The sequence below is a fragment of the Bufo bufo genome, chromosome 5, assembly GCF_905171765.1.
Source record: "Bufo bufo chromosome 5, aBufBuf1.1, whole genome shotgun sequence".
Lineage (NCBI taxonomy): Eukaryota > Metazoa > Chordata > Amphibia > Anura > Bufonidae > Bufo > Bufo bufo.
Genome location: NC_053393.1, coordinates 13,942,109 through 13,967,613, shown reverse-complemented (window position 1 = coordinate 13,967,613; position 25,505 = coordinate 13,942,109). Strand labels below are relative to the sequence as shown.

At 48.5% G+C, this 25,505-nt stretch overlaps 1 protein-coding gene across 2 annotated transcripts in view; it reads left to right on the top strand.

Moving 5' to 3' along the window:
- LOC121000970 (1-phosphatidylinositol 4,5-bisphosphate phosphodiesterase gamma-1-like) overlaps nucleotides 1–25,505 on the top strand; it is a 127,900-nt gene that overhangs the window by 18,288 nt on the left and 84,107 nt on the right. For both annotated transcript variants that reach the window (XM_040431814.1, XM_040431815.1), the window contains exon 2: nucleotides 9,097–9,246. In XM_040431814.1, the coding sequence (XP_040287748.1) occupies nucleotides 9,097–9,246 (150 nt within the window). The remainder of the gene's footprint in view (nucleotides 1–9,096; nucleotides 9,247–25,505) is intronic.

The window sequence follows — 25,505 nt, the reverse complement described above, 5'->3', positions numbered from 1 at the left end:
TATTCTGGGGTACAGTCAGATCTCTGTATCCTGAGCTGAGATCAGTGCCCCCTCTATACTGGGGTACAGTCAGACCTCTGTATCCTGAGCTGAGATCAGTGCCCCCTCTATACTGGGGTACAGTCAGACCTCTGTATCCTGAGCTGAGATCAGTGCCCCCTCTATACTGGGGTACAGTCAGATCTCTGTATCCTGAGCTGAGATCAGTGCCCCCTTTATACTGGGGTACAGTCAGACCTCTGTATCCTGAGCTGAGATCAGTGCCCCCTTTATACTGGGGTACAGTCAGACCTCTGTATCCTGAGCTGAGATCAGTGCCCCCTCTATACTGGGGTACAGTCAGACCTCTGTATCCTGAGCTGAGATCAGTGCCCCCTCTATACTGGGGTACAGTCAGACCTCTATATCCTGCGCTGAGATCAGTGCCCCCTCTATACTGGGGTACAGTCAGACCTCTGTATCCTGAGCTGAGATCAGGGCCCCCTCTATACTGGGGTACAGTCAGACCGCTGTATCCTGAGCTGAGATCAGTGCCCCCTCTATACTGGGGTACAGTCAGACCTCTGTATCCTGAGCTGAGATCAGTGCCCCCTCTATACTGGGGTACAGTCAGACCTCTGTATCCTGAGCTGAGATCAGTGCCCCCTCTATACTGGGGTACAGTCAGACCTCTGTATCCTGAGCTGAGATCAGTGCCCCCTCTATACTGGGGTACAGTCAGACCTCTGTATCCTGAGCTGAGATCAGTGCCCCCTCTATACTGGGGTACAGTCAGACCTCTGTATCCTGAGCTGAGATCAGTGCCCCCTCTATACTGGGGTACAGTCAGACCTCTGTATCCTGAGCTGAGATCAGTGCCCCCTCTATACTGGGGTACAGTCAGACCTCTGTATCCTGACCTGAGATCAGTGCCCCCTCTATACTGGGGTACAGTCAGACCTCTGTATCCTGAGCTGAGATCAGTGCCCCCTCTATACTGGGGTACAGTCAGACCTCTGTATCCTGAGCTAAGATCAGTGCCCCCTCTGTACTGGGGTACAATCAGACCTCTGTATCCTGAGCTGAGATCAGTGCCCCCTCTATACTGGGGTACAGTCAGACCTCTGTATCCTGAGCTGAGATCAGTGCCCCCTCTATACTGGGGTACAGTCAGATCTCTGTATCCTGAGCTGAGATCAGTGCCCCCTCTATACTGGGGTACAGTCAGACCTCTGTATCCTGAGCTTAGATCAGTGCCCCCTCTGTACTGGGGTACAGTCAGACCTCTGTATCCTGAGCTGAGATCAGTGCTTCCTCTATACTGGGGTACAGTCAGACCGCTGTATCCTGAGCTGAGATCAGTGCCCCCTCTATACTGGGGTCCCCCTCTATACTGGGGTACAGTCAGACCTCTGTATCCTGAGCTGAGATCAGTGCCCCCTCTATACTGGGGTACAGTCAGACCTCTGTATCCTGAGCTAAGATCAGTGCCCCCTCTGTACTGGGGTACAATCAGACCTCTGTATCCTGAGCTGAGATCAGTGCCCCCTCTATACTGGGGTACAGTCAGACCTCTGTATCCTGAGCTGAGATCAGTGCCCCCTCTATACTGGGGTACAGTCAGATCTCTGTATCCTGAGCTGAGATCAGTGCCCCCTCTATACTGGGGTACAGTCAGACCTCTGTATCCTGAGCTTAGATCAGTGCCCCCTCTGTACTGGGGTACAGTCAGACCTCTGTATCCTGAGCTGAGATCAGTGCTTCCTCTATACTGGGGTACAGTCAGACCTCTGTATCCTGAGCTGAGATCAGTGCCCCCTCTATACTGGGGTCCCCCTCTATACTGGGGTACAGTCAGATCTCTGTATCCTGAGCTGAGATCAGTGCCCCTCTATACTGGGGTACAGTCAGACCTCTGTATCCTGAGCTGAGATCAGTGCCCCCTCTATGCTGGGGTACAGTCAGACCTCTGTATCCTGATCTGAGATCAGTGCCCCCTCTATACTGGGGTACAGTCAGACCTCTGTATCCTGAGCTGAGATCAGTGCCCCCTTTATACTGGGGTACAGTCAGACCTCTGTATCCTGAGCTGAGATCAGTGCCCCCTCTATACTGGGGTACAGTCAGATCTCTGTATCCTGAGCTGAGATCAGTGCCCCCTCTATCCTGGGGTACAGTCAGACCTCTGTATCCTGAGCTGAGATCAGTGCCCCCTCTATACTGGGGTACAGTCAGACCTCTGTATCCTGAGCTGAGATCAGTGCCCCTCTATACTGGGGTACAGTCAGACTTCTGTATCCTGAGCTGATATCAGTGCCCCCTCTGTACTGGGGTACAGTCAGACCTCTGTATCCTGAGCTGAGATCAGTGCCCCCTCTATACTGGGGTACAGTCAGACCTCTGTATCCTGAGCTGAGATCAGTGCCCCCTCTATACTGGGGTACAGTCAGATCTCTGTATCCTGAGCTGAGATCAGTGCCCCCTCTATACTGGGGTACAGTCAGACCTCTGTATCCTGAGCTGAGATCAGTGCCCCCTCTATACTGGGGTACAGTCAGACCTCTGTATCCTGAGCTGAGATCAGTGCCCCTCTATACTGGGGTACAGTCAGACCTCTGTATCCTGAGCTGATATCAGTGCCCCCTCTATACTGGGGTACAGTCAGACCTCTGTATCCTGAGCTGAGATCAGTGCCCCCTCTATACAGGGGTACAGTCAGACCTCTGTATCCTGAGCTGAGATCAGTGCCCCCTCTATACTGGGGTACAGTCAGACCTCTGTATCCTGAGCTAAGATCAGTGCCCCCTCTATACTGGGGTACAGTCAGATCTCTGTATCCTGAGCTGAGATCAGTGCCCCCTCTATACTGGGGTACAGTCAGACCTCTGTATCCTGAGCTGAGATCAGTGCCCCCTCTATACTGGGGTACAGTCAGACCTCTGTATATTGAGCTGAGATCAGTGCCCCTCTATACTGGGGTACAGTCAGACCTCTGTATCCTGAGTTGAGATCAGTGCCCCCTCTGTACTGGGGTACAGTCAGACCTCTGTATCCTGAGCTGAGATCAGTGCCCCCTCTATACTGGGGTACAGTCAGACCTCTGTATCCTGAGCTGAGATCAGTGCCCCCTCTATTCTGGGGTACAGTCAGATCTCTGTATCCTGAGCTGAGATCAGTGCCCCCTCTATACTGGGGTACAGTCAGACCTCTGTATCCTGAGCTGAGATCAGTGCCCCCTCTATACTGGGGTACAGTCAGACCTCTGTATCCTGAGCTGAGATCAGTGCCCCCTCTATACTGGGGTACAGTCAGATCTCTGTATCCTGAGCTGAGATCAGTGCCCCCTTTATACTGGGGTACAGTCAGACCTCTGTATCCTGAGCTGAGATCAGTGCCCCCTTTATACTGGGGTACAGTCAGACCTCTGTATCCTGAGCTGAGATCAGTGCCCCCTCTATACTGGGGTACAGTCAGACCTCTGTATCTTGAGCTGAGATCAGTGCCCCCTCTATACTGGGGTACAGTCAGACCTCTGTATCCTGAGCTGAGATCAGGGCCCCCTCTATACTGGGGTACAGTCAGACCGCTGTATCCTGAGCTGAGATCAGTGCCCCCTCTATACTGGGGTACAGTCAGACCTCTGTATCCTGAGCTGAGATCAGTGCCCCCTCTATACTGGGGTACAGTCAGACCTCTGTATCCTGAGCTGAGATCAGTGCCCCCTCTATACTGGGGTACAGTCAGACCTCTGTATCCTGAGCTGAGATCAGTGCCCCCTCTATACTGGGGTACAGTCAGACCTCTGTATCCTGAGCTGAGATCAGTGCCCCCTCTATACTGGGGTACAGTCAGACCTCTGTATCCTGAGCTGAGATCAGTGCCCCCTCTATACTGGGGTACAGTCAGACCTCTGTATCCTGAGCTGAGATCAGTGCCCCCTCTATACTGGGGTACAGTCAGACCTCTGTATCCTGACCTGAGATCAGTGCCCCCTCTATACTGGGGTACAGTCAGACCTCTGTATCCTGAGCTGAGATCAGTGCCCCCTCTATACTGGGGTACAGTCAGACCTCTGTATCCTGAGCTAAGATCAGTGCCCCCTCTGTACTGGGGTACAATCAGACCTCTGTATCCTGAGCTGAGATCAGTGCCCCCTCTATACTGGGGTACAGTCAGACCTCTGTATCCTGAGCTGAGATCAGTGCCCCCTCTATACTGGGGTACAGTCAGATCTCTGTATCCTGAGCTGAGATCAGTGCCCCCTCTATACTGGGGTACAGTCAGACCTCTGTATCCTGAGCTTAGATCAGTGCCCCCTCTGTACTGGGGTACAGTCAGACCTCTGTATCCTGAGCTGAGATCAGTGCTTCCTCTATACTGGGGTACAGTCAGACCGCTGTATCCTGAGCTGAGATCAGTGCCCCCTCTATACTGGGGTACAATCAGACCTCTGTATCCTGAGCTGAGATCAGTGCCCCCTCTGTACTGGGGTACAGTCAGACCTCTGTATCCTGAGCTGAGATCAGTGCCCCCTCTATACTGGGGTATATCTATGCTTATGCTCTATGTAACCTGATATTTGAGCTCTAACATATAAAAATTTCATTTCTAAAGGATGTCCTAACTGGTAGACCCGAGGCCTCCGCTGTCCTGCCTAGTGGACCCTAGGCCTGTACTGTCCTGCCTGGTAGACTCCAGGCCTCTGCCATCTTTCCTGGTAGACCTCAGACTCTTCTGTCCTACCTGATAGACCCAGGCCTCTGCTGCCTTGCCTAGTAAACCCCATGCCTCTGATATCCTGCCTGGTGGACCCTGGGCCTCTGCTCTATTGCCTGGTTGACTCCATGCCTCTGATCTCCTGCCTGGTAGACCCTGGGCATCTGCTGTCCTGCCTTTTAGCCCCCGGGCCTTTTCTCTCCTGTCTGATGGACCCTCGGCCTCTGCTCTCCTGCCTGGTGGACCCTAGGCATCTGCTGTCCTGCTTGGTGGACCTCAAGCCTCTGCACTCCTACCTGGTGGACCCCTGGCCTCTGTTCTCTTGCCTGGTGGACCCCGGGCCTTTATTCTCTTGCCTGGTGGACCCCGGGCCTCTATTCTCCTGCCTGCTTGGACATGGGCCTCTTCTCCCCTGCCTGTTGGACCCCTGGCCTCCACTTTTACTACTTCCATCCTGTACACACAACTGGTTTTATGTCACTTAGATCTCTGTTTGTCCAAGTCTGCAGCTTCCTGATGAACCCAGAATAGAGCATGTGGAGGGAGGAGGTGGATTATGCCTCGCTTTAACCTCTTTTCTGCTGGAACAATGCCTCGGAGTCGCAGGAGCTGATCCAGGAAGGACGGTCTCTGCTCTCACCATACAGATCACTGTAACGATGGATTCAAAGTATTAAATATGAAGATGAACTGAGACATCGCACACAGACCCCCAGGCCCCACTGCAGTAAGGAAACTGCCTGGCCTGATGACATCACTACTGTATATGATGACATCACAGTATGTAGGATCTATATGCACTGTAGTGATAAAGAATATGTTATTCAGGGAGACATTGCTATCACTGCTGCAGGAGAGACTGCGGGCCACTCAGGTATGGGGGCCACAGTGTGATAGGGATATATTTTTAAACATTGCACAATAAAAACAGTCTACAGCTTAGATCGCTGCTTGCTGTCAGTGAGTAGGAACATTTATCCATACATCCAGAGACTGAAAAGCTGTGAGGTAAGCAGTGTGGAGTGCTGACAGATACAAACTGCATTGATACATTGTAACAAACTATCAGAGCAGGAAACAGATGTCTGATGCTGATGTGTTTAGCTCACACAGATTTGTCGGGAAGGGATACATTGTAACAAGCCCTGGTCATATCTACTGACAGCAAGCGGAGATCTTAAAACATGGTGAAGAATTGAAACACAAAGGGGGTCATTTACTATCAGATATATACGCCTGGCGCATATCTGTCGAGAATTGCTACCCAAAGGTTATTTGCGCCGCAATCTGCGAATTTTCCCGCTTACACTAGGCCTAAAAAAAGGGAGCGGGGAAGGGGACGGACGGCAGCCCCATCATCTGTTTTAGGCGTAGAAGATGTTCTAAATCTACGCCAGCAAGGGAGCTGGCATAGGTTTAGAGTGGCGGTAATGTCACTTCGTCGGATCCCAGCGCAGGAGTTATTAAGACCGCCGTCTAAAATGCCGTTCTTAATAAATGACCCCCAAAGTCTCTAACAAAGTTGCAGAACTTTCTATAAGGCCTCATGCACACAACCGCATGTACTTTGCGGTCTGCAAACAGCGGATCAACAAGATATTAGATACCGGCCGCGTGCATGGCGCATTTTCCTAATAGAACTGCAAAACGGACAAGAACAGGACACATTCTATTATTAGCCAAGTGCTGTCCGCATTTTTTACGCACGCATAGAAAGCCCATGTGCGACCCACAAAAAATGCGGACACAAATGATGGTCGTGTGCATGAGGAAAATGGAAAAGCAGAGAATCGCGCAGATGGTCGCGTAATGGATGTTTCTGAGGCAGCAGGTTGGACATTAGGGGCTCATCGCGTTTCTTGCGGTTTTAGACGAGGCGGATGAGTGGTCACCTCGCTGCTGCAGCGCATCCTGGATAAAGCAGAGTTAAATACAATTTCCGGACAAACACCCAGAGGCACGGAGTGAACTCTGCCCCGTGGACTCCGCATCGGAGGCGTTCAGTTACAATAGCTGCGGATACTTTGTGCCGAGCGTCCATCCTTAAGTCATTAAAGGGACTTTTTCTTCACCTCTCACCCCAGGTGCACGTCTGTGATTTGGGGTGCGGGTTCTACATGTACAGTCCTAAAGCTCAACACCCTGAAAAGGGCGAGGGAAGAGACCCCACAGCCGTAATCACTGACTCAAGCTTGGGGGTCATTTATTAAGAGTGTTGGATTTTTTTTCCATTCTGGGGTCGCGGTTGCGGCACACGTGCGAGTCACCCTATGGCCCCATTCATCTTTATACTCGATACAGTGCGATCCTTGGGCGCGACAGCTCTGGCTCAACCCTAAATCTATCCCCCTGGGTCATGCATTAAGACTTGGATTGCTAAATATATAAATATGACTCATTCATGCTCTACACTGCAGCTTTGCTTCATTAGGACACAGCTCTAATTATTGACTCCAGAATAATTGGGGGGTCATTTACCAACATTCTCTTGCCAGTTTTTGGCATAAAAAAAAGCCGCAAGACCCCTTTTTGCAACTTTTTAAACGCTTTTGTGACAATATTTTGTCACACAGGCGTTTTTTTACGCCATCCTTGGGAGTGGCGGTGCGCGGAAAATCAGACGTAAATGTTGGCAAAAAAACGACTTCACTCAAAGAATGGAGTAGTTTTTCATTCCAGGCACATGGACCATCAGAGATGCACCTCATTTATGATCAGGCATACTCCTCGTCATGCATTTTGTGCATCGTCCGGCACGGCATGGTGGGGGGGGGGGGATCAAAGACCAGCATAAAATGCCAGTCTTTCTAAATGATGGCCATTGTCTATTGGAGTTAGTCAGAAATCCTTCACCTGCCTCACTGGAGGCTCAGGCTGCAGCTGTTTCTCCCCATGCTTTATACTGCAGCTCTGCTCCATTAGGAAAGAGCCAGGATCAGGGACTGCCGTTTAAAGGGGCAAAGATATGCCATCGCTTTCTGATCGTGGAGATATTCCTGACCTCTGCTTGCTTCTTAATTTAAAGTGCAATGCCTCATCCACACGTCTGTGTCCGTGATGACAGTCAGCGATGCATCCGTGAAGAATCTGTGTTCGGCCCGTGTGTCCGTTTTTTGCCTTCCGTGTTTCACGGACACTGTACAGCTGAAAATTAATTTTTACAGCAACTCCTCCTAATGGTCAGATGGCATCCGTGCTGCGTACGTGATTTTCACGGCCCCATAGATTATAATGGGTGCGATGGATCCGTGAACATGGACAAAATAGAGCATGGATCCGTGCTAAAACCGTGGACCCACGGACCGTGCGAAAACACGGATGTGTGAAAATAATTGGGGATGCGTGCTGTCCATGGAGAACACGTACAGAACACATCCGTGAATACGTGTGAATTTCTTGCACTGACACATTGTAACAAATACATCTGCTGTGCAAGCAGTACTGAGCTAGGTCAGGTTTTTCAGCTTCTGAATGTAACTATAAATGCTTTCATTCACATACAGCAAGCAGAGATCTTGGAAATGGTGAGGAACGAAACACAAAGTCTATTAGACAGCTGTGGAACTTCATACAGTGCAGCCATTAAGCTCTGTTCACGGGATACTGGTTACCGGCCCTTTAATGGCGGATTTAGTAGGGTTTTGTGCACAGCGGACCCTTTATGTGCAGTGACAGCGGTGACGGTCCCGTGCCAGGGCGAGACGGCTCCAAAGTCCGCAGGCCTGGGACTAAGTTGCCATGGGAACCATCCAGACCAAAATCTTGACCCCATGGACCGCCCAGGCCGAAAATGAAAAAAAAATAAAGTGTCTGTACAAACAGCAGCGCGGGTCCAGCGGCTGCTCCGTGGGGGGATATAAGTGGGAACAGTCTGCCCCTCATCCGACCCGCGCTGCCATATTGATCACTACAGGACTGTGACATAAGAAGTAACAGACTTCAGTAGCAACCAGAATGAAAACCGCCATTCTTTACACTGCAGGCTGTATCTCTCAGAGATGGTGCAAAAGAGGAAGAAGACTTATTTTACAAATTGGATGCCCGGCTTTATTTATAAAATGGCTGCATCCAGAAGGCCGTTACGCAGCATCCATATTACAGCCACAATACCCAGTTTTCCTATTAAGTCCCAGGTAGCAGAACCTCACTTATTTCTGACCCTGTTGCTGATTTTTGTAGACCCTTCAGTAAAAGTGATTAGATTCTGTACTCTATTCACAGCTGGAGCTGCATTCACACACAATGCTGCAGCTTCCGTAGCATATCAGGATATTGTGCAGTTTTCTGCTGTAGAGAAACACGACATCTCCCAAAAAGCGGTGCTGACAGGGTGCAGGTAGACGCCGGTGCGCAGTTGTCAGCTCTCGGGTATTAACCCTTCATCCTCTTCTTGTTTTCTAGTTGATATCAGAGAAATCAAAGAGATTCGCCCTGGGAAGAATTCACGAGATTTCGAGAGGTACCCTGAAGATGCCCGCAAGCTGGACGCCTCCCTCTGCTTCATCATCTTGTATGGGGCGGACTTCAGACTAAAGACCATCAGCGTGGCCGGTCAGTGACCAATCAGTGTGGGGGGGGGGGGGGGGGGGTTGTCTGTATATGTGTTAGAGCGTTGTATACTTTGTGTATATGGTTGGGGGAGCAGGAGGTTATAGGTTATATTTAAGAACGGAAACAGAACAGAATGTGATCGTCTCTCCCCAATCTGAAATGGCTGATAACAGGGGGCAATAGACTGTATTCTCCTGTCCTACAGTCATCCTCTCCTCTGAAATGGCTGATAACAGGGGGCAATAGACTGTATTCTCCTGTCCTACAGTCATCCTCTCCCCTGACATGGCTGATAACAAGGAGCAATAGACTGTATTCTCCTGTCCTACAGTCATCCTCCCCCCTGAAATGGCTGATAACAGGGGGCAATAGACTGTATTCTCCTGTCCTACAGTCATCCTCTCCCCTGAAATGGCTGATAACAGGGAGCAATAGACTGTATTCTCCTGTCCTACAGTCATCCTCTCCCCTGACATGGCTGATAACAAGGAGCAATAGACTGTATTCTCCTGTCCTACAGTCATCCTCCCCCCTGAAATGGCTGATAACAGGGGGCAATAGACTGTATTCTCCTGTCCTACAGTCATCCTCTCCTCTGAAATGGCTGATAACAGGGGGCAATAGACTGTATTCTCCTGTCCTACAGTCATCCTCTCCCCCTGTAATGGCTGATAACAGGGAGCAATAGACTGTATTCTCCTGTCCTACAGTCATCCTCTTCCCTGAAATGGCTGATAACAGGTAGCAATAGAATGTATTCTCCTGTCCTACAGTCATCCCCTCCCCTGAAATGGCTGATAACAGGGAGCAATAGATTGTATTCTCCTGTCCTACAGTCATCCTCTCCCCTGAAATGGCTGATAACAGGGAGCAATAGACTGTATTCTCCTGTCCTACAGTCATCCTCTCCTCTGAAATGGCTGATAACAGGGAGCAATAGACTGTATTCTCCTGTCCTACAGTCACCCTCTCCCCTGAAATGGCTGATAACATGGAGCAATAGACTGTATTCTCCTGTCCTACAGTCATCCTCTCCCCTGAAATGGCTGATAACAGGGGGGCAATAGACTGTATTCTCCTGTCCTACAGTCATCCTCTACACTGAAATGGCTGATAACAGGGAGCAATAGACTGTATTCTCCTGTCCTACAGTCATCCTCTCCCCTGAAATGGCTGATAACAGGAGACAATAGACTGTATTCTCCTGTCCTACAGTCATCCTCTCCCCTGAAATGTCTGATAAAAGGGGGCAATAGACTGTATTCTCCTGTCCTACAGTCATCCTCTCCTCTGAAATGGCTGATAACAGGTAGCAATAGACTGTATACTCCTGTCCTACAGTCATCCTCTACACTGAAATGGCTGATAACAGGGGGCAATAGACTGTATTCTCCTGTCCTACAGTCATCCTCTCCCCTGAAATGGCTAATAACAGGGGGCAATAGACTGTATTCTCCTGTCCTACAGTCATCCTCTACTCTGAAATGGCTGATAACAGGGGGCAATAGACTGTATTCTCCTGTCCTACAGTCATCCTCTCCCCTGAAATGGCTGATAACAGGGGGCAATAGACTGTATTCTCCTGTCCTACAGTCATCCTCTCCCCTGAAATGGCTGATAACAGGAGGCAATAGACTGTATTCTCCTGTCCTACAGTCATCCTCTCCCCTGAAATGGCTGATAACAGGGGGCAATAGACTGTATTCTCCTGTCCTACAGTCATCCTCTCCCCCTGAAATGGCTGATAAAAGGGGGCAATAGACTGTATTCTCCTGTCCTACAGTCATCCTCTCCTCTGAAATGGCTGATAACAGGGAGCAATAGACTGTATACTCCTGTCCTACAGTCATCCTCTACACTGAAATGGCTGATAACAGGGGGCAATAGACTGTATTCTCCTGTCCTACAGTCATCCTCTGCCCTGAAATGGCTAATAACAGGGGGCAATAGACTGTATTCTCCTGTCCTACAGTCATCCTCTCCCCTGAAATGGCTGATAACAGGTAGCAATAGATTGTATTCTCCTGTCCTACAGTCATCCTCTCCCCTGAAATGGCTGATAACAGGGAGCAATAGACTGTATTCTTCTGTCCTACAGTCATCCTCTCCGCTGAAATGGCTGATAACAGGGAGCAATAGATTGTATTCTCCTGTCCTACAGTCATCCTCTCCCCTGAAATGGCTGATAACAGGGGGCAATAGACTGTATTCTCCTGTCCTACAGTCATCCTCCCCCCTGAAATGGCTGATAACAGGGGGCAATAGACTGTATTCTCCTGTCCTACAGTCATCCTCTCCCCTGACATGGCTGATAACAAGGAGCAATAGACTGTATTCTCCTGTCCTACAGTCATCCTCCCCCCTGAAATGGCTGATAACAGGGGGCAATAGACTGTATTCTCCTGTCCTACAGTCATCCTCTCCCCTGAAATGGCTGATAACAGGGGGCAATAGACTGTATTCTCCTGTCCTACAGTCATCCTCTCCTCTGAAATGGCTGATAACAGGGGGCAATAGACTGTATTCTCCTGTCCTACAGTCATCCTCTCCCCTGAAATGGCTGATAACAGGGAGCAATAGATTGTATTCTCCTGTCCTACAGTCATCCTCTCCCCTGAAATGGCTGATAACAGGGAGCAATAGACTGTATTCTCCTGTCCTACAGTCATCCTCTCCCCTGAAATGGCTGATAACAGGGGGCAATAGATTGTATTCTCCTGTCCTACAGTCATCCTCTCCCCTGAAATGGCTGATAACAGGGAGCAATAGATTGTATTCTCCTGTCCTACAGTCATCCTCTACTCTGAAATGGCTGATAACAGGGAGCAATAGACTGTATTCTCGTGTCCTACAGTCATCCTCTCCCCAGAAATGGCTGAAAACATGGGGCAATAGACTGTATTCTCCTGTCCTACAGTCATCCTCTCCCTTGAAATGGCTGATAACAGGGGGCAATAGACTGTATTCTTCTGTCCTACAGTCATCCTCTCCCCAGTAATGGCTGATAACAGGGGGCAATAGACTGTATTCTACTGTCCTACAGTCATCCTCTCCCCTGAAATGGCTGATAACAGGTAGCAATAGAATGTATTCTCCTGTCCTACAGTCATCCTCTCCCCTGAAATGGCTGATAACAGGGAGCAATAGACTGTATTCTCCTGTCCTACAGTCATCCTCTCCCCTGAAATGGCTGATAACAGGGGGCAATAGACTGTATTCTCCTGTCCTACAGTCATCCTATTCCCTGAAATGGCTGATAACAGGGGGCAATAGACTGTATTCTCCTGTCCTACAGTCATCCTCTCCCCTGAAATGGCTGATAACAGGGGGCAATAGATTGTATTCTCCTGTCCTACAGTCATCCTCTCCCCTGAAATGGCTGATAACAGGGGGCAATAGACTGTATTCTCCTTTCCTACAGTCATCCTCTCCCCTAATATGGCTGATAACAGGGAGCAATAGATTGTATTCTCCTGTCCTACAGTCATCCTCTCCCCTGAAATGGCTGATAACAGGGGGCAATAGACTGTATTCTCCTGTCCTACAGTCATCCTCTACTCTGAAATGGCTGATAACAGGGAGCAATAGATTGTATTCTCCTGTCCTACAGTCATCCTCTCCCCTGAAATGGCTGATAACAGGGGGCAATAGATTGTATTCTCCTGTCCTACAGTCATCCTCTCCCCTGAATTGGCTGATAACAGGGAGCAATAGACTGTATTCTCCTGTCCTACAGTCATCCTCTCCCCTGAAATGGCTGATAACAGGGGGCAATAGACTGTATTCTCCTGTCCTACAGTCATCCTCTACTCTGAAATGGCTGATAACAGGGAGCAATAGACTGTATTCTCGTGTCCTACAGTCATCCTCTCCCCAGAAATGGCTGAAAACAGGGGGCAATAGACTGTATTCTCCTGTCCTACAGTCATCCTCTCCCTTGAAATGGCTGATAACAGGGGGCAATAGACTGTATTCTCCTGTCCTACAGTCATCCTCTCCCCAGTAATGGCTGATAACAGGGGGCAATAGACTGTATTCTCCTGTCCTACAGTCATCCTCTCCCCTGAAATGGCTGATAAAAGGGGGCAATAGACTGTATTCTACTGTCCTACAGTCATCCTCTCCCCTGAAATGGCTGATAACAGGTAGCAATAGAATGTATTCTCCTGTCCTACAGTCATCCTCTCCCCTGAAATGGCTGATAACAGGGGGCAATAGACTGTATTCTCCTGTCCTACAGCCATCCTCTCCCCTGAAATGGCTGATAACAGGGAGCAATAGACTGTATTCTCCTGTCCTACAGTCATCCTCTCCCCTGAAATGGCTGATAACAGGGAGCAATAGACTGTATTCTCCTGTCCTACAGTCATCCTATTCCCTGAAATGGCTGATAACAGGGGGCAATAGACTGTATTCTCCTGTCCTACAGTCATCCTCTCCCCTGAAATGGCTGATAACAGGGGGCAATAGATTGTATTCTCCTGTCCTACAGTCATCCTCTCCCCTGAAATGGCTGATAACAGGGGGCAATAGACTGTATTCTCCTTTCCTACAGTCATCCTCTCCCCTGATATGGCTGATAACAGGGAGCAATAGATTGTATTCTCCTGTCCTACAGTCATCCTCTCCCCTGAAATGGCTGATAACAGGGGGCAATAGACTGTATTCTCCTGTCCTACAGTCATCCTCTCCCCTGAAATGGCTGATAACAGGGAGCAATAGACTGTATTCTCCTGTCCTACAGTCATCCTCTCCCCTGAAATGGCTGATAACAGGGAGCAATAGATTGTATTCTCCTGTCCTACAGTCATCCTCTACACCGAAATGGCTGATAACAGGGGGCAATAGACTGTATTCTCCTGTCCTACAGTCATCCTCTCCCATGAAATGGCTGACAACAGGGAGCAATAGATTGTATTCTCCTGTCCTACAGTCATCCGCTCCCCTGAAATGGCTGATAACAGGGAGCAATAGACTGTATTCTCCTGTCCTACAGTCATCCTCTCCCCTGAAATGGCTAATAACAGGGAGCAATAGATTGTATTCTCCTGTCCTACAGTCATCCTCTACTCTGAAATGGCTGATAACAGGGAGCAATAGACTGTATTCTCGTGTCCTACAGTCATCCTCTCCCCAGAAATGGCTGAAAACAGGGGGCAATAGACTGTATTCTCCTGTCCTACAGTCATCCTCTCCCTTGAAATGGCTGATAACAGGGGGCAATAGACTGTATTCTCCTATCCTACAGTCATCCTCTCCCAAGTAATGGCTGATAACAGGGGGCAATAGACTGTATTCTCCTGTCCTACAGTCATCCTCTCCCCAGAAATGGCTGATAACAGGGGGCAATAGACTGTATTCTCCTGTCCTACAGTCATCCTCTCCCCTGAAATGGCTGATAACAGGGGGCAATACACTGTATTCTCCTGTCCTACAGTCATCCTCTCCCCTGAAATGTCTGATAACAGGGGGCAATAGATTGTATTCTCCTGTCCTACAGTCATCCTCTCCCCTGAAATGGCTGATAACAGGGGGCAATAGATTGTTTTCTCCTTTCCTACAGTCATCCTCTCCCCTGAAATGGCTGATAACAGGGAGCAATAGATTGTATTCTCCTGTCCTACAGTCATCCTCTCCCCTGAAATGTCTGATAACAGGGGGCAATAGACTGTATTCTCCTGCCCTACAGTCATACTCTCCCCTGAAATGTCTGATAACAGGGGGCACTAGATTGTATTCTCCTGTCCTACAGTCATCCTCTCCCCTGACAAGGCTGATAACAGGGAGCAATAGACTGTATTCTCCTGTCCTACAGTCATCCTCCCCCCTGAAATGGCTGATAACAGGGGGCAATAGACTGTACTCTCCTGTCCTACAGTCATCCTCTCCTCTGAAATGGCTGATAACAGGGAGCAATAGACTGTATTCTCCTGTCCTACAGTCACCCTCTCCCCTGAAATGGCTGATAACAGGGAGCAATAGACTGTATTCTCCTGTCCTACAGTCATCCTCTCCCCTGAAATGGCTGATAACAGGGGGCAATAGACTGTATTCTCCTGTCCTACAGTCATCCTCTCCCCTGAAATGGCTGATAACAGGGGGCAATATACTGTATTCTCCTGTCCTACAGTCATCCTCCCCCCTGAAATGGCTGATAACAGGGGGCAATAGACTGTATTCTCCTGTCCTACAGTCATCCTCTCCCCAGAAATGGCTGAAAAGAGGGGGCAATAGACTGTATTCTCCTGTCCTACAGTCATCCTCTCCCTTGAAATGGCTGATAACAGGGGGCAATAGACTGTATTCTCCTGTCCTACAGTCATCCTCTCCCCTGAAATGGCTGATAACAGGGAGCAATAGACTGTATTCTCCTGTCCTACAGTCATCCTCTCCCTTGAAATGGCTGATAACAGGGGGCAATAGACTGTATTCTCCTGTCCTACAGTCATCCTCTCCCCTGAAATGGCTGATAACAGGGAGCAATAGACTGTATTCTCCTGTCCTACAGTCATCCTCTCCCCTGAAATGGCTAATAACAGGGAGCAATAGATTGTATTCTCCTGTCCTACAGTCATCCTCTACTCTGAAATGGCTGATAACAGGGAGCAATAGACTGTATTCTCCTGTCCTACAGTCATCCTCTCCCCAGTAATGGCTGATAACAGGGGGCAATAGACTGTATTCTCCTGTCCTACAGTCATCCTCTCCCCTGAAATGGCTGATAAAAGGGGGCAATAGACTGTATTCTACTGTCCTACAGTCATCCTCTCCCCTGAAATGGCTGATAACAGGTAGCAATAGAATGTATTCTCCTGTCCTACAGTCATCCTCTCCCCTGAAATTTCTGATAACAGGGAGCAATAGACTGTATTCTCCTGTCCTACAGTCATCCTATTCCCTGAAATGGCTGATAACAGGGGGCAATAGACTGTATTCTCCTGTCCTACAGTCATCCTCTCCCCTGAAATGGCTGATAACAGGGGGCAATAGACTGTATTCTCCTTTCCTACAGTCATCCTCTCCCCTGAAATGGCTGATAACAGGGAGCAATAGACTGTATTCTCCTGTCCTACAGTCATCCTCTCCCCAGAAATGGCTGAAAAGAGGGGGCAATAGACTGTATTCTCCTGTCCTACAGTCATCCTCTCCCTTGAAATGGCTGATAACAGGGGGCAATAGACTGTATTCTCCTGTCCTAAAGTCATCCTCTCCCCAGTAATGGCTGATAACAGGGGGCAATAGACTGTATTCTCCTGTCCTACAGTTATCCTCTCCCCAGAAATGGCTGATAACAGGGGGCAATAGACTGTATTCTCCTGTCCTACAGTCATCCTCTCCCCTGAAATGGCTGATAACAGGGGGCAATAGACTGTATTCTCCTGTCCTACAGTCATCCTCTCCCCTGAAATGTCTGATAACAGGGGGCAATAGATTGTATTCTCCTGTCCTACAGTCATCCTCTCCCCTGAAATGGCTGATAACAGGGGGCAATAGATTGTTTTCTCCTTTCCTACAGTCATCCTCTCCCCTGAAATGGCTGATAACAGGGGGCAATAGACTGTATTCTCCTGTCCTACAGTCATCCTCTCCCCTGAAATGTCTGATAACAGGGGGCAATAGATTGTATTCTCCTGTCCTACAGTCATCCTCTCCCCTGAAATGGCTGATAACAGGGGGCAATAGATTGTTTTCTCCTTTCCTACAGTCATCCTCTCCCCTGAAATGGCTGATAACAGGGAGCAATAGATTGTATTCTCCTGTCCTACAGTCATCCTCTCCCCTGAAATGTCTGATAACAGGGGGCAATAGACTTTATTCTCCTGTCCTACAGTCATCCTCTCCCCTGAAATGTCTGATAACAGGGGGCAATAGATTGTATTCTCCTGTCCTACAGTCATCCTCTCCCCTGACATGGCTGATAACAGGGAGCAATAGACTGTATTCTCCTGTCCTACAGTCATCCTCTCCCCTGACATGGCTGATAACAGGGGGCAATAGACTGTATTCTCCTGTCCTACAGTCATCCTCTCTCCTGAAATGGCTGATAACAGGGAGAAATAGACTGTATTCTCCTGTCCTACAGTCATCCTCTCCTCTTACATGGCTGATAACAGGGGGCAATAGATTGTATTCTCCTGTCCTACAGTCATCCTCTCCCCTGAAATGGCTGATAACAGGGGACAATAGACTGTATTCTCCTGTCCTACAGTCATCCTCTCCCCTGAAATGGCTGATAACAGGGGGCAATAGACTGTATTCTCCTGTCCTATAGTCATCCTCTCCTCTGAAATGTCTGATAACAGGGGGCAATAGATTGTATTCTCCTGTCCTACAGTCATCCTCTCCCCTGACAAGGCTGATAACAGGGAGCAATAGACTGTATTCTCCTGTCCTACAGTCATCCTCCCCCCTGAAATGGCTGATAACAGGGGGCAATAGACTGTATTCTCCTGTCCTACAGTCATCCTCTCCCCTGACATGGCTGATAACAAGGAGCAATAGACTGTATTCTCCTGTCCTACAGTCATCCTCTCCCCTGAAATGGCTGATAACAGGGGGCAATAGACTGTATTCTCCTGTCCTACAGTCATCCTCTCCCCTGATATGGCTGATAACAGGGAACAATATATTGTATTTTCCTGTCCTACAGTCATCCTCTCCCCTGAAATGGCTGATAACAGGGAGCAATAGATTGTATTCTCCTGTCCTACAGTCATCCTCCCCACTGAAATGGCTGATAACAGGGAGCAATAGATTGTATTCTCCTGTCCTACAGTCATCCTCCCCCTGAAATGGCTGATAACAGGCAGCAATAGATTGTATTCTCCTGTCCTACAGTCATCCTCTCCCCTGAAATGGCTGATAACAGGGGGGAATAGATTGTATTCTCCTGTCCTACAGACATCCCCTCCCCTGAAATGGCGGATAACAGGAGGCAATAGACTGTATTCTCCTGTCCTACAGTCATCCTCTATCCTGAAATGGCTGATAACAGGGGGCAATAGACTGTATTCTCCTGTCCTACAGTCATCCTCCCCCCTGAAATGGCTGATAACAGGGGGCAATAGATTGTATTCTCCTGTCATACAGTCATCCTCTCCCATGAAATGGCTGATAGCAGGGGGCAATAGACTGTATTCTCCTGTCCTACAGTCATCCTCTCCCCTGAAATGGCTGATATTAGGGGGCTATAGATTATATTCTCCTGTCCTACAGTCATCCTTTCCACTGAAATGGCTGATAACAGAGGGAAATAGATTGTCTTCTCCTGTCCTACAGTCATCCTCTCCCCTGAAATGGCTGATAACAGGGGGCAATAGACTGTATTCTCCTGTCCTACAGTCATCCTCTACTCTGAAATGGCTGATAACAGGGAGCAATAGACTGTATTCTCGTGTCCTACAGTCATCCTCTCCCCAGAAATGGCTGAAAACAGGGGGCAATAGACTGTATTCTCCTGTCCTACAGTCATCCTCTCCCTTGAAATGGCTGATAACAGGGGGCAATAGACTGTATTCTCCTGTCCTACAGTCATCCTCTCCCCAGTAATGGCTGATAACAGGGGGCAATAGACTGTATTCTCCTGTCCTACAGTCATCCTCTCCCCTGAAATGGCTGATAAAAGGGGGCAATAGACTGTATTCTACTGTCCTACAGTCATCCTCTCCCCTGAAATGGCTGATAACAGGTAGCAATAGAATGTATTCTCCTGTCCTACAGTCATCCTCTCCCCTGAAATGGCTGATAACAGGGGGCAATAGACTGTATTCTCCTGTCCTACAGCCATCCTCTCCCCTGAAATGGCTGATAACAGGGAGCAATAGACTGTATTCTCCTGTCCTACAGTCATCCTCTCCCCTGAAATGGCTGATAACAGGGAGCAATAGACTGTATTCTCCTGTCCTACAGTCATCCTATTCCCTGAAATGGCTGATAACAGGGGGCAATAGACTGTATTCTCCTGTCCTACAGTCATCCTCTCCCCTGAAATGGCTGATAACAGGGGGCAATAGATTGTATTCTCCTGTCCTACAGTCATCCTCTCCCCTGAAATGGCTGATAACAGGGGGCAATAGACTGTATTCTCCTTTCCTACAGTCATCCTCTCCCCTGATATGGCTGATAACAGGGAGCAATAGATTGTATTCTCCTGTCCTACAGTCATCCTCTCCCCTGAAATGGCTGATAACAGGGGGCAATAGACTGTATTCTCCTGTCCTACAGTCATCCTCTCCCCTGAAATGGCTGATAACAGGGAGCAATAGACTGTATTCTCCTGTCCTACAGTCATCCTCTCCCCTGAAATGGCTGATAACAGGGAGCAATAGATTGTATTCTCCTGTCCTACAGTCATCCTCTACACCGAAATGGCTGATAACAGGGGGCAATAGACTGTATTCTCCTGTCCTACAGTCATCCTCTCCCATGAAATGGCTGACAACAGGGAGCAATAGATTGTATTCTCCTGTCCTACAGTCATCCGCTCCCCTGAAATGGCTGATAACAGGGAGCAATAGACTGTATTCTCCTGTCCTACAGTCATCCTCTCCCCTGAAATGGCTAATAACAGGGAGCAATAGATTGTATTCTCCTGTCCTACAGTCATCCTCTACTCTGAAATGGCTGATAACAGGGAGCAATAGACTGTATTCTCGTGTCCTACAGTCATCCTCTCCCCAGAAATGGCTGAAAACAGGGGGCAATAGACTGTATTCTCCTGTCCTACAGTCATCCTCTCCCTTGAAATGGCTGATAACAGGGGGCAATAGACTGTATTCTCCTATCCTACAGTCATCCTCTCCCAAGTAATGGCTGATAACAGGGGGCAATAGACTGTATTCTCCTGTCCTACAGTCATTCTCTCCCCAGAAATGGCTGATAACAGGGGGCAATAGACTGTATTCTCCTGTCCTACAGTCATCCTCTCCCCTGAAATGGCTGATAACAGGGGGCAATACACTGTATTCTCCTGTCCTACAGTCATCCTCTCCCCTGAAATGTCTGATAACAGGGGGCAATAGATTGTATTCTCCTGTCCTACAGTCATCCTCTCCCCTGAAATGGCTGATAACAGGGGGCAATAGATTGTTTTCTCCTTTCCTACAGTCATCCTCTCCCCTGAAATGGCTGATAACAGGGAGCAATAGATTGTATTCTCCTGTCCTACAGTCATCCTCTCCCCTGAAATGTCTGATAACAGGGGGCAATAGACTGTATTCTCCTGCCCTACAGTCATACTCTCCCCTGAAATGTCTGATAACAGGGGGCACTAGATTGTATTCTCCTGTCCTACAGTCATCCTCTCCCCTGACAAGGCTGATAACAGGGAGCAATAGACTGTATTCTCCTGTCCTACAGTCATCCTCCCCCCTGAAATGGCTGATAACAGGGGGCAATAGACTGTATTCTCCTGTCCTACAGTCATCCTCTCCTCTGAAATGGCTGATAACAGGGAGCAATAGACTGTATTCTCCTGTCCTACAGTCACCCTCTCCCCTGAAATGGCTGATAACAGGGAGCAATAGACTGTATTCTCCTGTCCTACAGTCATCCTCTCCCCTGAAATGGCTGATAACAGGGGGCAATAGACTGTATTCTCCTGTCCTACAGTCATCCTCTCCCCTGAAATGGCTGATAACAGGGGGCAATAGACTGTATTCTCCTGTCCTACAGTCATCCTCCCCCCTGAAATGGCTGATAACAGGGGGCAATAGACTGTATTCTCCTGTCCTACAGTCATCCTCTCCCCAGAAATGGCTGAAAAGAGGGGGCAATAGACTGTATTCTCCTGTCCTACAGTCATCCTCTCCCTTGAAATGGCTGATAACAGGGGGCAATAGACTGTATTCTCCTGTCCTACAGTCATCCTCTCCCCTGAAATGGCTGATAACAGGGAGCAATAGACTGTATTCTCCTGTCCTACAGTCATCCTCTCCCTTGAAATGGCTGATAACAGGGGGCAATAGACTGTATTCTCCTGTCCTACAGTCATCCTCTCCCCTGAAATGGCTGATAACAGGGAGCAATAGACTGTATTCTCCTGTCCTACAGTCATCCTCTCCCCTGAAATGGCTAATAACAGGGAGCAATAGATTGTATTCTCCTGTCCTACAGTCATCCTCTACTCTGAAATGGCTGATAACAGGGAGCAATAGACTGTATTCTCCTGTCCTACAGTCATCCTCTCCCCAGTAATGGCTGATAACAGGGGGCAATAGACTGTATTCTCCTGTCCTACAGTCATCCTCTCCCCTGAAATGGCTGATAAAAGGGGGCAATAGACTGTATTCTACTGTCCTACAGTCATCCTCTCCCCTGAAATGGCTGATAACAGGTAGCAATAGAATGTATTCTCCTGTCCTACAGTCATCCTCTCCCCTGAAATTTCTGATAACAGGGAGCAATAGACTGTATTCTCCTGTCCTACAGTCATCCTATTCCCTGAAATGGCTGATAACAGGGGGCAATAGACTGTATTCTCCTGTCCTACAGTCATCCTCTCCCCTGAAATGGCTGATAACAGGGGGCAATAGACTGTATTCTCCTTTCCTACAGTCATCCTCTCCCCTGAAATGGCTGATAACAGGGAGCAATAGATTGTATTCTCCTGTCCTACAGTCATCCTCTCCCCTGAAATGGCTGATAACAGGGGGCAATAGACTGTATTCTCCTGTCCTACAGTCATCCTCTCCCCTGAAATGGCTGATAACAGGGAGCAATAGACTGTATTCTCCTGTCCTACAGTCATCCTCTCCCCTGAAATGGCTGATAACAGGGAGCAATAGATTGTATTCTCCTGTCCTACAGTCATCCTCTACACCGAAATGGCTGATAACAGGGGGCAATAGACTGTATTCTCCTGTCCTACAGTCATCCTCTCCCCTGAAATGGCTGATAACAGGGAGCAATAGATTGTATTCTCCTGTCCTACAGTCATCCGCTCCCCTGAAATGGCTGATAACAGGGAGCAATAGACTGTATTCTCCTGTCCTACAGTCATCCTCTCCCCTGAAATGGCTAATAACAGGGAGCAATAGATTGTATTCTCCTGTCCTACAGTCATCCTCTACTCTGAAATGGCTGATAACAGGGAGCAATAGACTGTATTCTCCTGTCCTACAGTCATCCTCTCCCCAGAAATGGCTGAAAAGAGGGGGCAATAGACTGTATTCTCCTGTCCTACAGTCATCCTCTCCCTTGAAATGGCTGATAACAGGGGGCAATAGACTGTATTCTCCTGTCCTAAAGTCATCCTCTCCCCAGTAATGGCTGATAACAGGGGGCAATAGACTGTATTCTCCTGTCCTACAGTTATCCTCTCCCCAGAAATGGCTGATAACAGGGGGCAATAGACTGTATTCTCCTGTCCTACAGTCATCCTCTCCCCTGAAATGGCTGATAACAGGGGGCAATAGACTGTATTCTCCTGTCCTACAGTCATCCTCTCCCCTGAAATGTCTGATAACAGGGGGCAATAGATTGTATTCTCCTGTCCTACAGTCATCCTCTCCCCTGAAATGGCTGATAACAGGGGGCAATAGATTGTTTTCTCCTTTCCTACAGTCATCCTCTCCCCTGAAATGGCTGATAACAGGGGGCAATAGACTGTATTCTCCTGTCCTACAGTCATCCTCTCCCCTGAAATGTCTGATAACAGGGGGCAATAGATTGTATTCTCCTGTCCTACAGTCATCCTCTCCCCTGAAATGGCTGATAACAGGGGGCAATAGATTGTTTTCTCCTTTCCTACAGTCATCCTCTCCCCTGAAATGGCTGATAACAGGGAGCAATAGATTGTATTCTCCTGTCCTACAGTCATCCTCTCCCCTGAAATGTCTGATAACAGGGGGCAATAGACTTTATTCTCCTGTCCTACAGTCATCCTCTCCCCTGAAATGTCTGATAACAGGGGGCAATAGATTGTATTCTCCTGTCCTACAGTCATCCTCTCCCCTGACATGGCTGATAACAGGGAGCAATAGACTGTATTCTCCTGTCCTACAGTCATCCTCTCCCCTGACATGGCTGATAACAGGGGGCAATAGACTGTATTCTCCTGTCCTACAGTCATCCTCTCTCCTGAAATGGCTGATAACAGGGAGAAATAGACTGTATTCTCCTGTCCTACAGTCATCCTCTCCTCTTACATGGCTGATAACAGGGGGCAATAGATTGTATTCTCCTGTCCTACAGTCATCCTCTCCCCTGAAATGGCTGATAACAGGGGGCAATAGACTGTATTCTCCTGTCCTACAGTCATCCTCTCCCCTGAAATGGCTGATAACAGGGGGCAATAGACTGTATTCTCCTGTCCTATAGTCATCCTCTCCTCTGAAATGTCTGATAACAGGGGGCAATAGATTGTATTCTCCTGTCCTACAGTCATCCTCTCCCCTGACAAGGCTGATAACAGGGAGCAATAGACTGTATTCTCCTGTCCTACAGTCATCCTCCCCCCTGAAATGGCTGATAACAGGGGGCAATAGACTGTATTCTCCTGTCCTACAGTCATCCTCTCCCCTGACATGGCTGATAACAAGGAGCAATAGACTGTATTCTCCTGTCCTACAGTCATCCTCCCCCCTGAAATGGCTGATAACAGGGGGCAATAGACTGTATTCTCCTGTCCTACAGTCATCCTCTCCCCTGATATGGCTGATAACAGGGAACAATATATTGTATTTTCCTGTCCTACAGTCATCCTCTCCCCTGAAATGGCTGATAACAGGGAGCAATAGATTGTATTCTCCTGTCCTACAGTCATCCTCCCCACTGAAATGGCTGATAACAGGGAGCAATAGATTGTATTCTCCTGTCCTACAGTCATCCTCCCCCTGAAATGGCTGATAACAGGCAGCAATAGATTGTATTCTCCTGTCCTACAGTCATCCTCTCCCCTGAAATGGCTGATAACAGGGGGGAATAGATTGTATTCTCCTGTCCTACAGACATCCCCTCCCCTGAAATGGCGGATAACAGGAGGCAATAGACTGTATTCTCCTGTCCTACAGTCATCCTCTATCCTGAAATGGCTGATAACAGGGGGCAATAGACTGTATTCTCCTGTCCTACAGTCATCCTCCCCCCTGAAATGGCTGATAACAGGGGGCAATAGATTGTATTCTCCTGTCATACAGTCATCCTCTCCCCTGAAATGGCTGATAGCAGGGGGCAATAGACTGTATTCTCCTGTCCTACAGTCATCCTCTCCCCTGAAATGGCTGATATTAGGGGGCTATAGATTATATTCTCCTGTCCTACAGTCATCCTTTCCACTGAAATGGCTGATAACAGAGGGAAATAGATTGTTTTCTCCTGTCCTACAGTCATCCTCTCCCCTAAAATGGCTGGTAATAGGCAGCAATAGACTGTATTCTCCTGTCCTACAGTCATCCTCTCCCCTGAAATGGCTGATAACAGGGGGCAATAGACTGTATTCTCCTGTCCTACAGTCATCCTCTCCCCTGAAATGGCTGATAACAGGGGGCATTAGATTGTATTCTCCTGTCATACAGTCATCCTCTCCCCTGAAATGGCTGATAACAGGGGGCAATAGACTGTATTCTCCTCTCCTACAGTCATCCTCTCCCCTGAAATGGCTGATAACAGGGGGCAATAGACTGTATTCTCCTGTCCTACAGTCATCCTCTCTCCTGAAATGGCTGATAACAGGGGCAATAGACTGTATTTTCCTGTCCTACAGTCATCCTCTCCACTGAAATGGCTGATAACAGGGGGCAATATACTGTATTCTCCTGTCCTACAGTCATCCTCTCCCCTAAAATGGCTGATAACAGGGGGCAATAGACTGTATTCTCCTGTCCTACAGTCATCCTCCCCTGAAATGGCTGATAACAGGGAGCAATAGACTGTATTCTCCTGTCCTACAGTCATCCTCTCCCCTGAAATGGCTGATAACAGGGAGCAATAGACTGTATTCTCCTGTCCTACAGTCATTCTCTCCCCTGAAATGGCTGATAACAGGGAGCAATAGACTGTATTCTCCTAACCTACAGTCATCCTCCCCCCTGAAATGGCTGATAACAGGGGGCAATAGACTGTATTCTCCTGTCCTACAGTCATCCTCTCCCCTCATATGGCTGATAACAGGGAACAATAGATTGTATTTTCCTGTCCTACAGTCATCCTCTCCCCTGAAATGCCTGATTACAGGGAGCAATAGATTGTATTCTCCTGTCCTACAGTCATCCTCCCCCCTGAAATGGCTGATAACAGGGGGCAATAGACTGTGTTCTCCT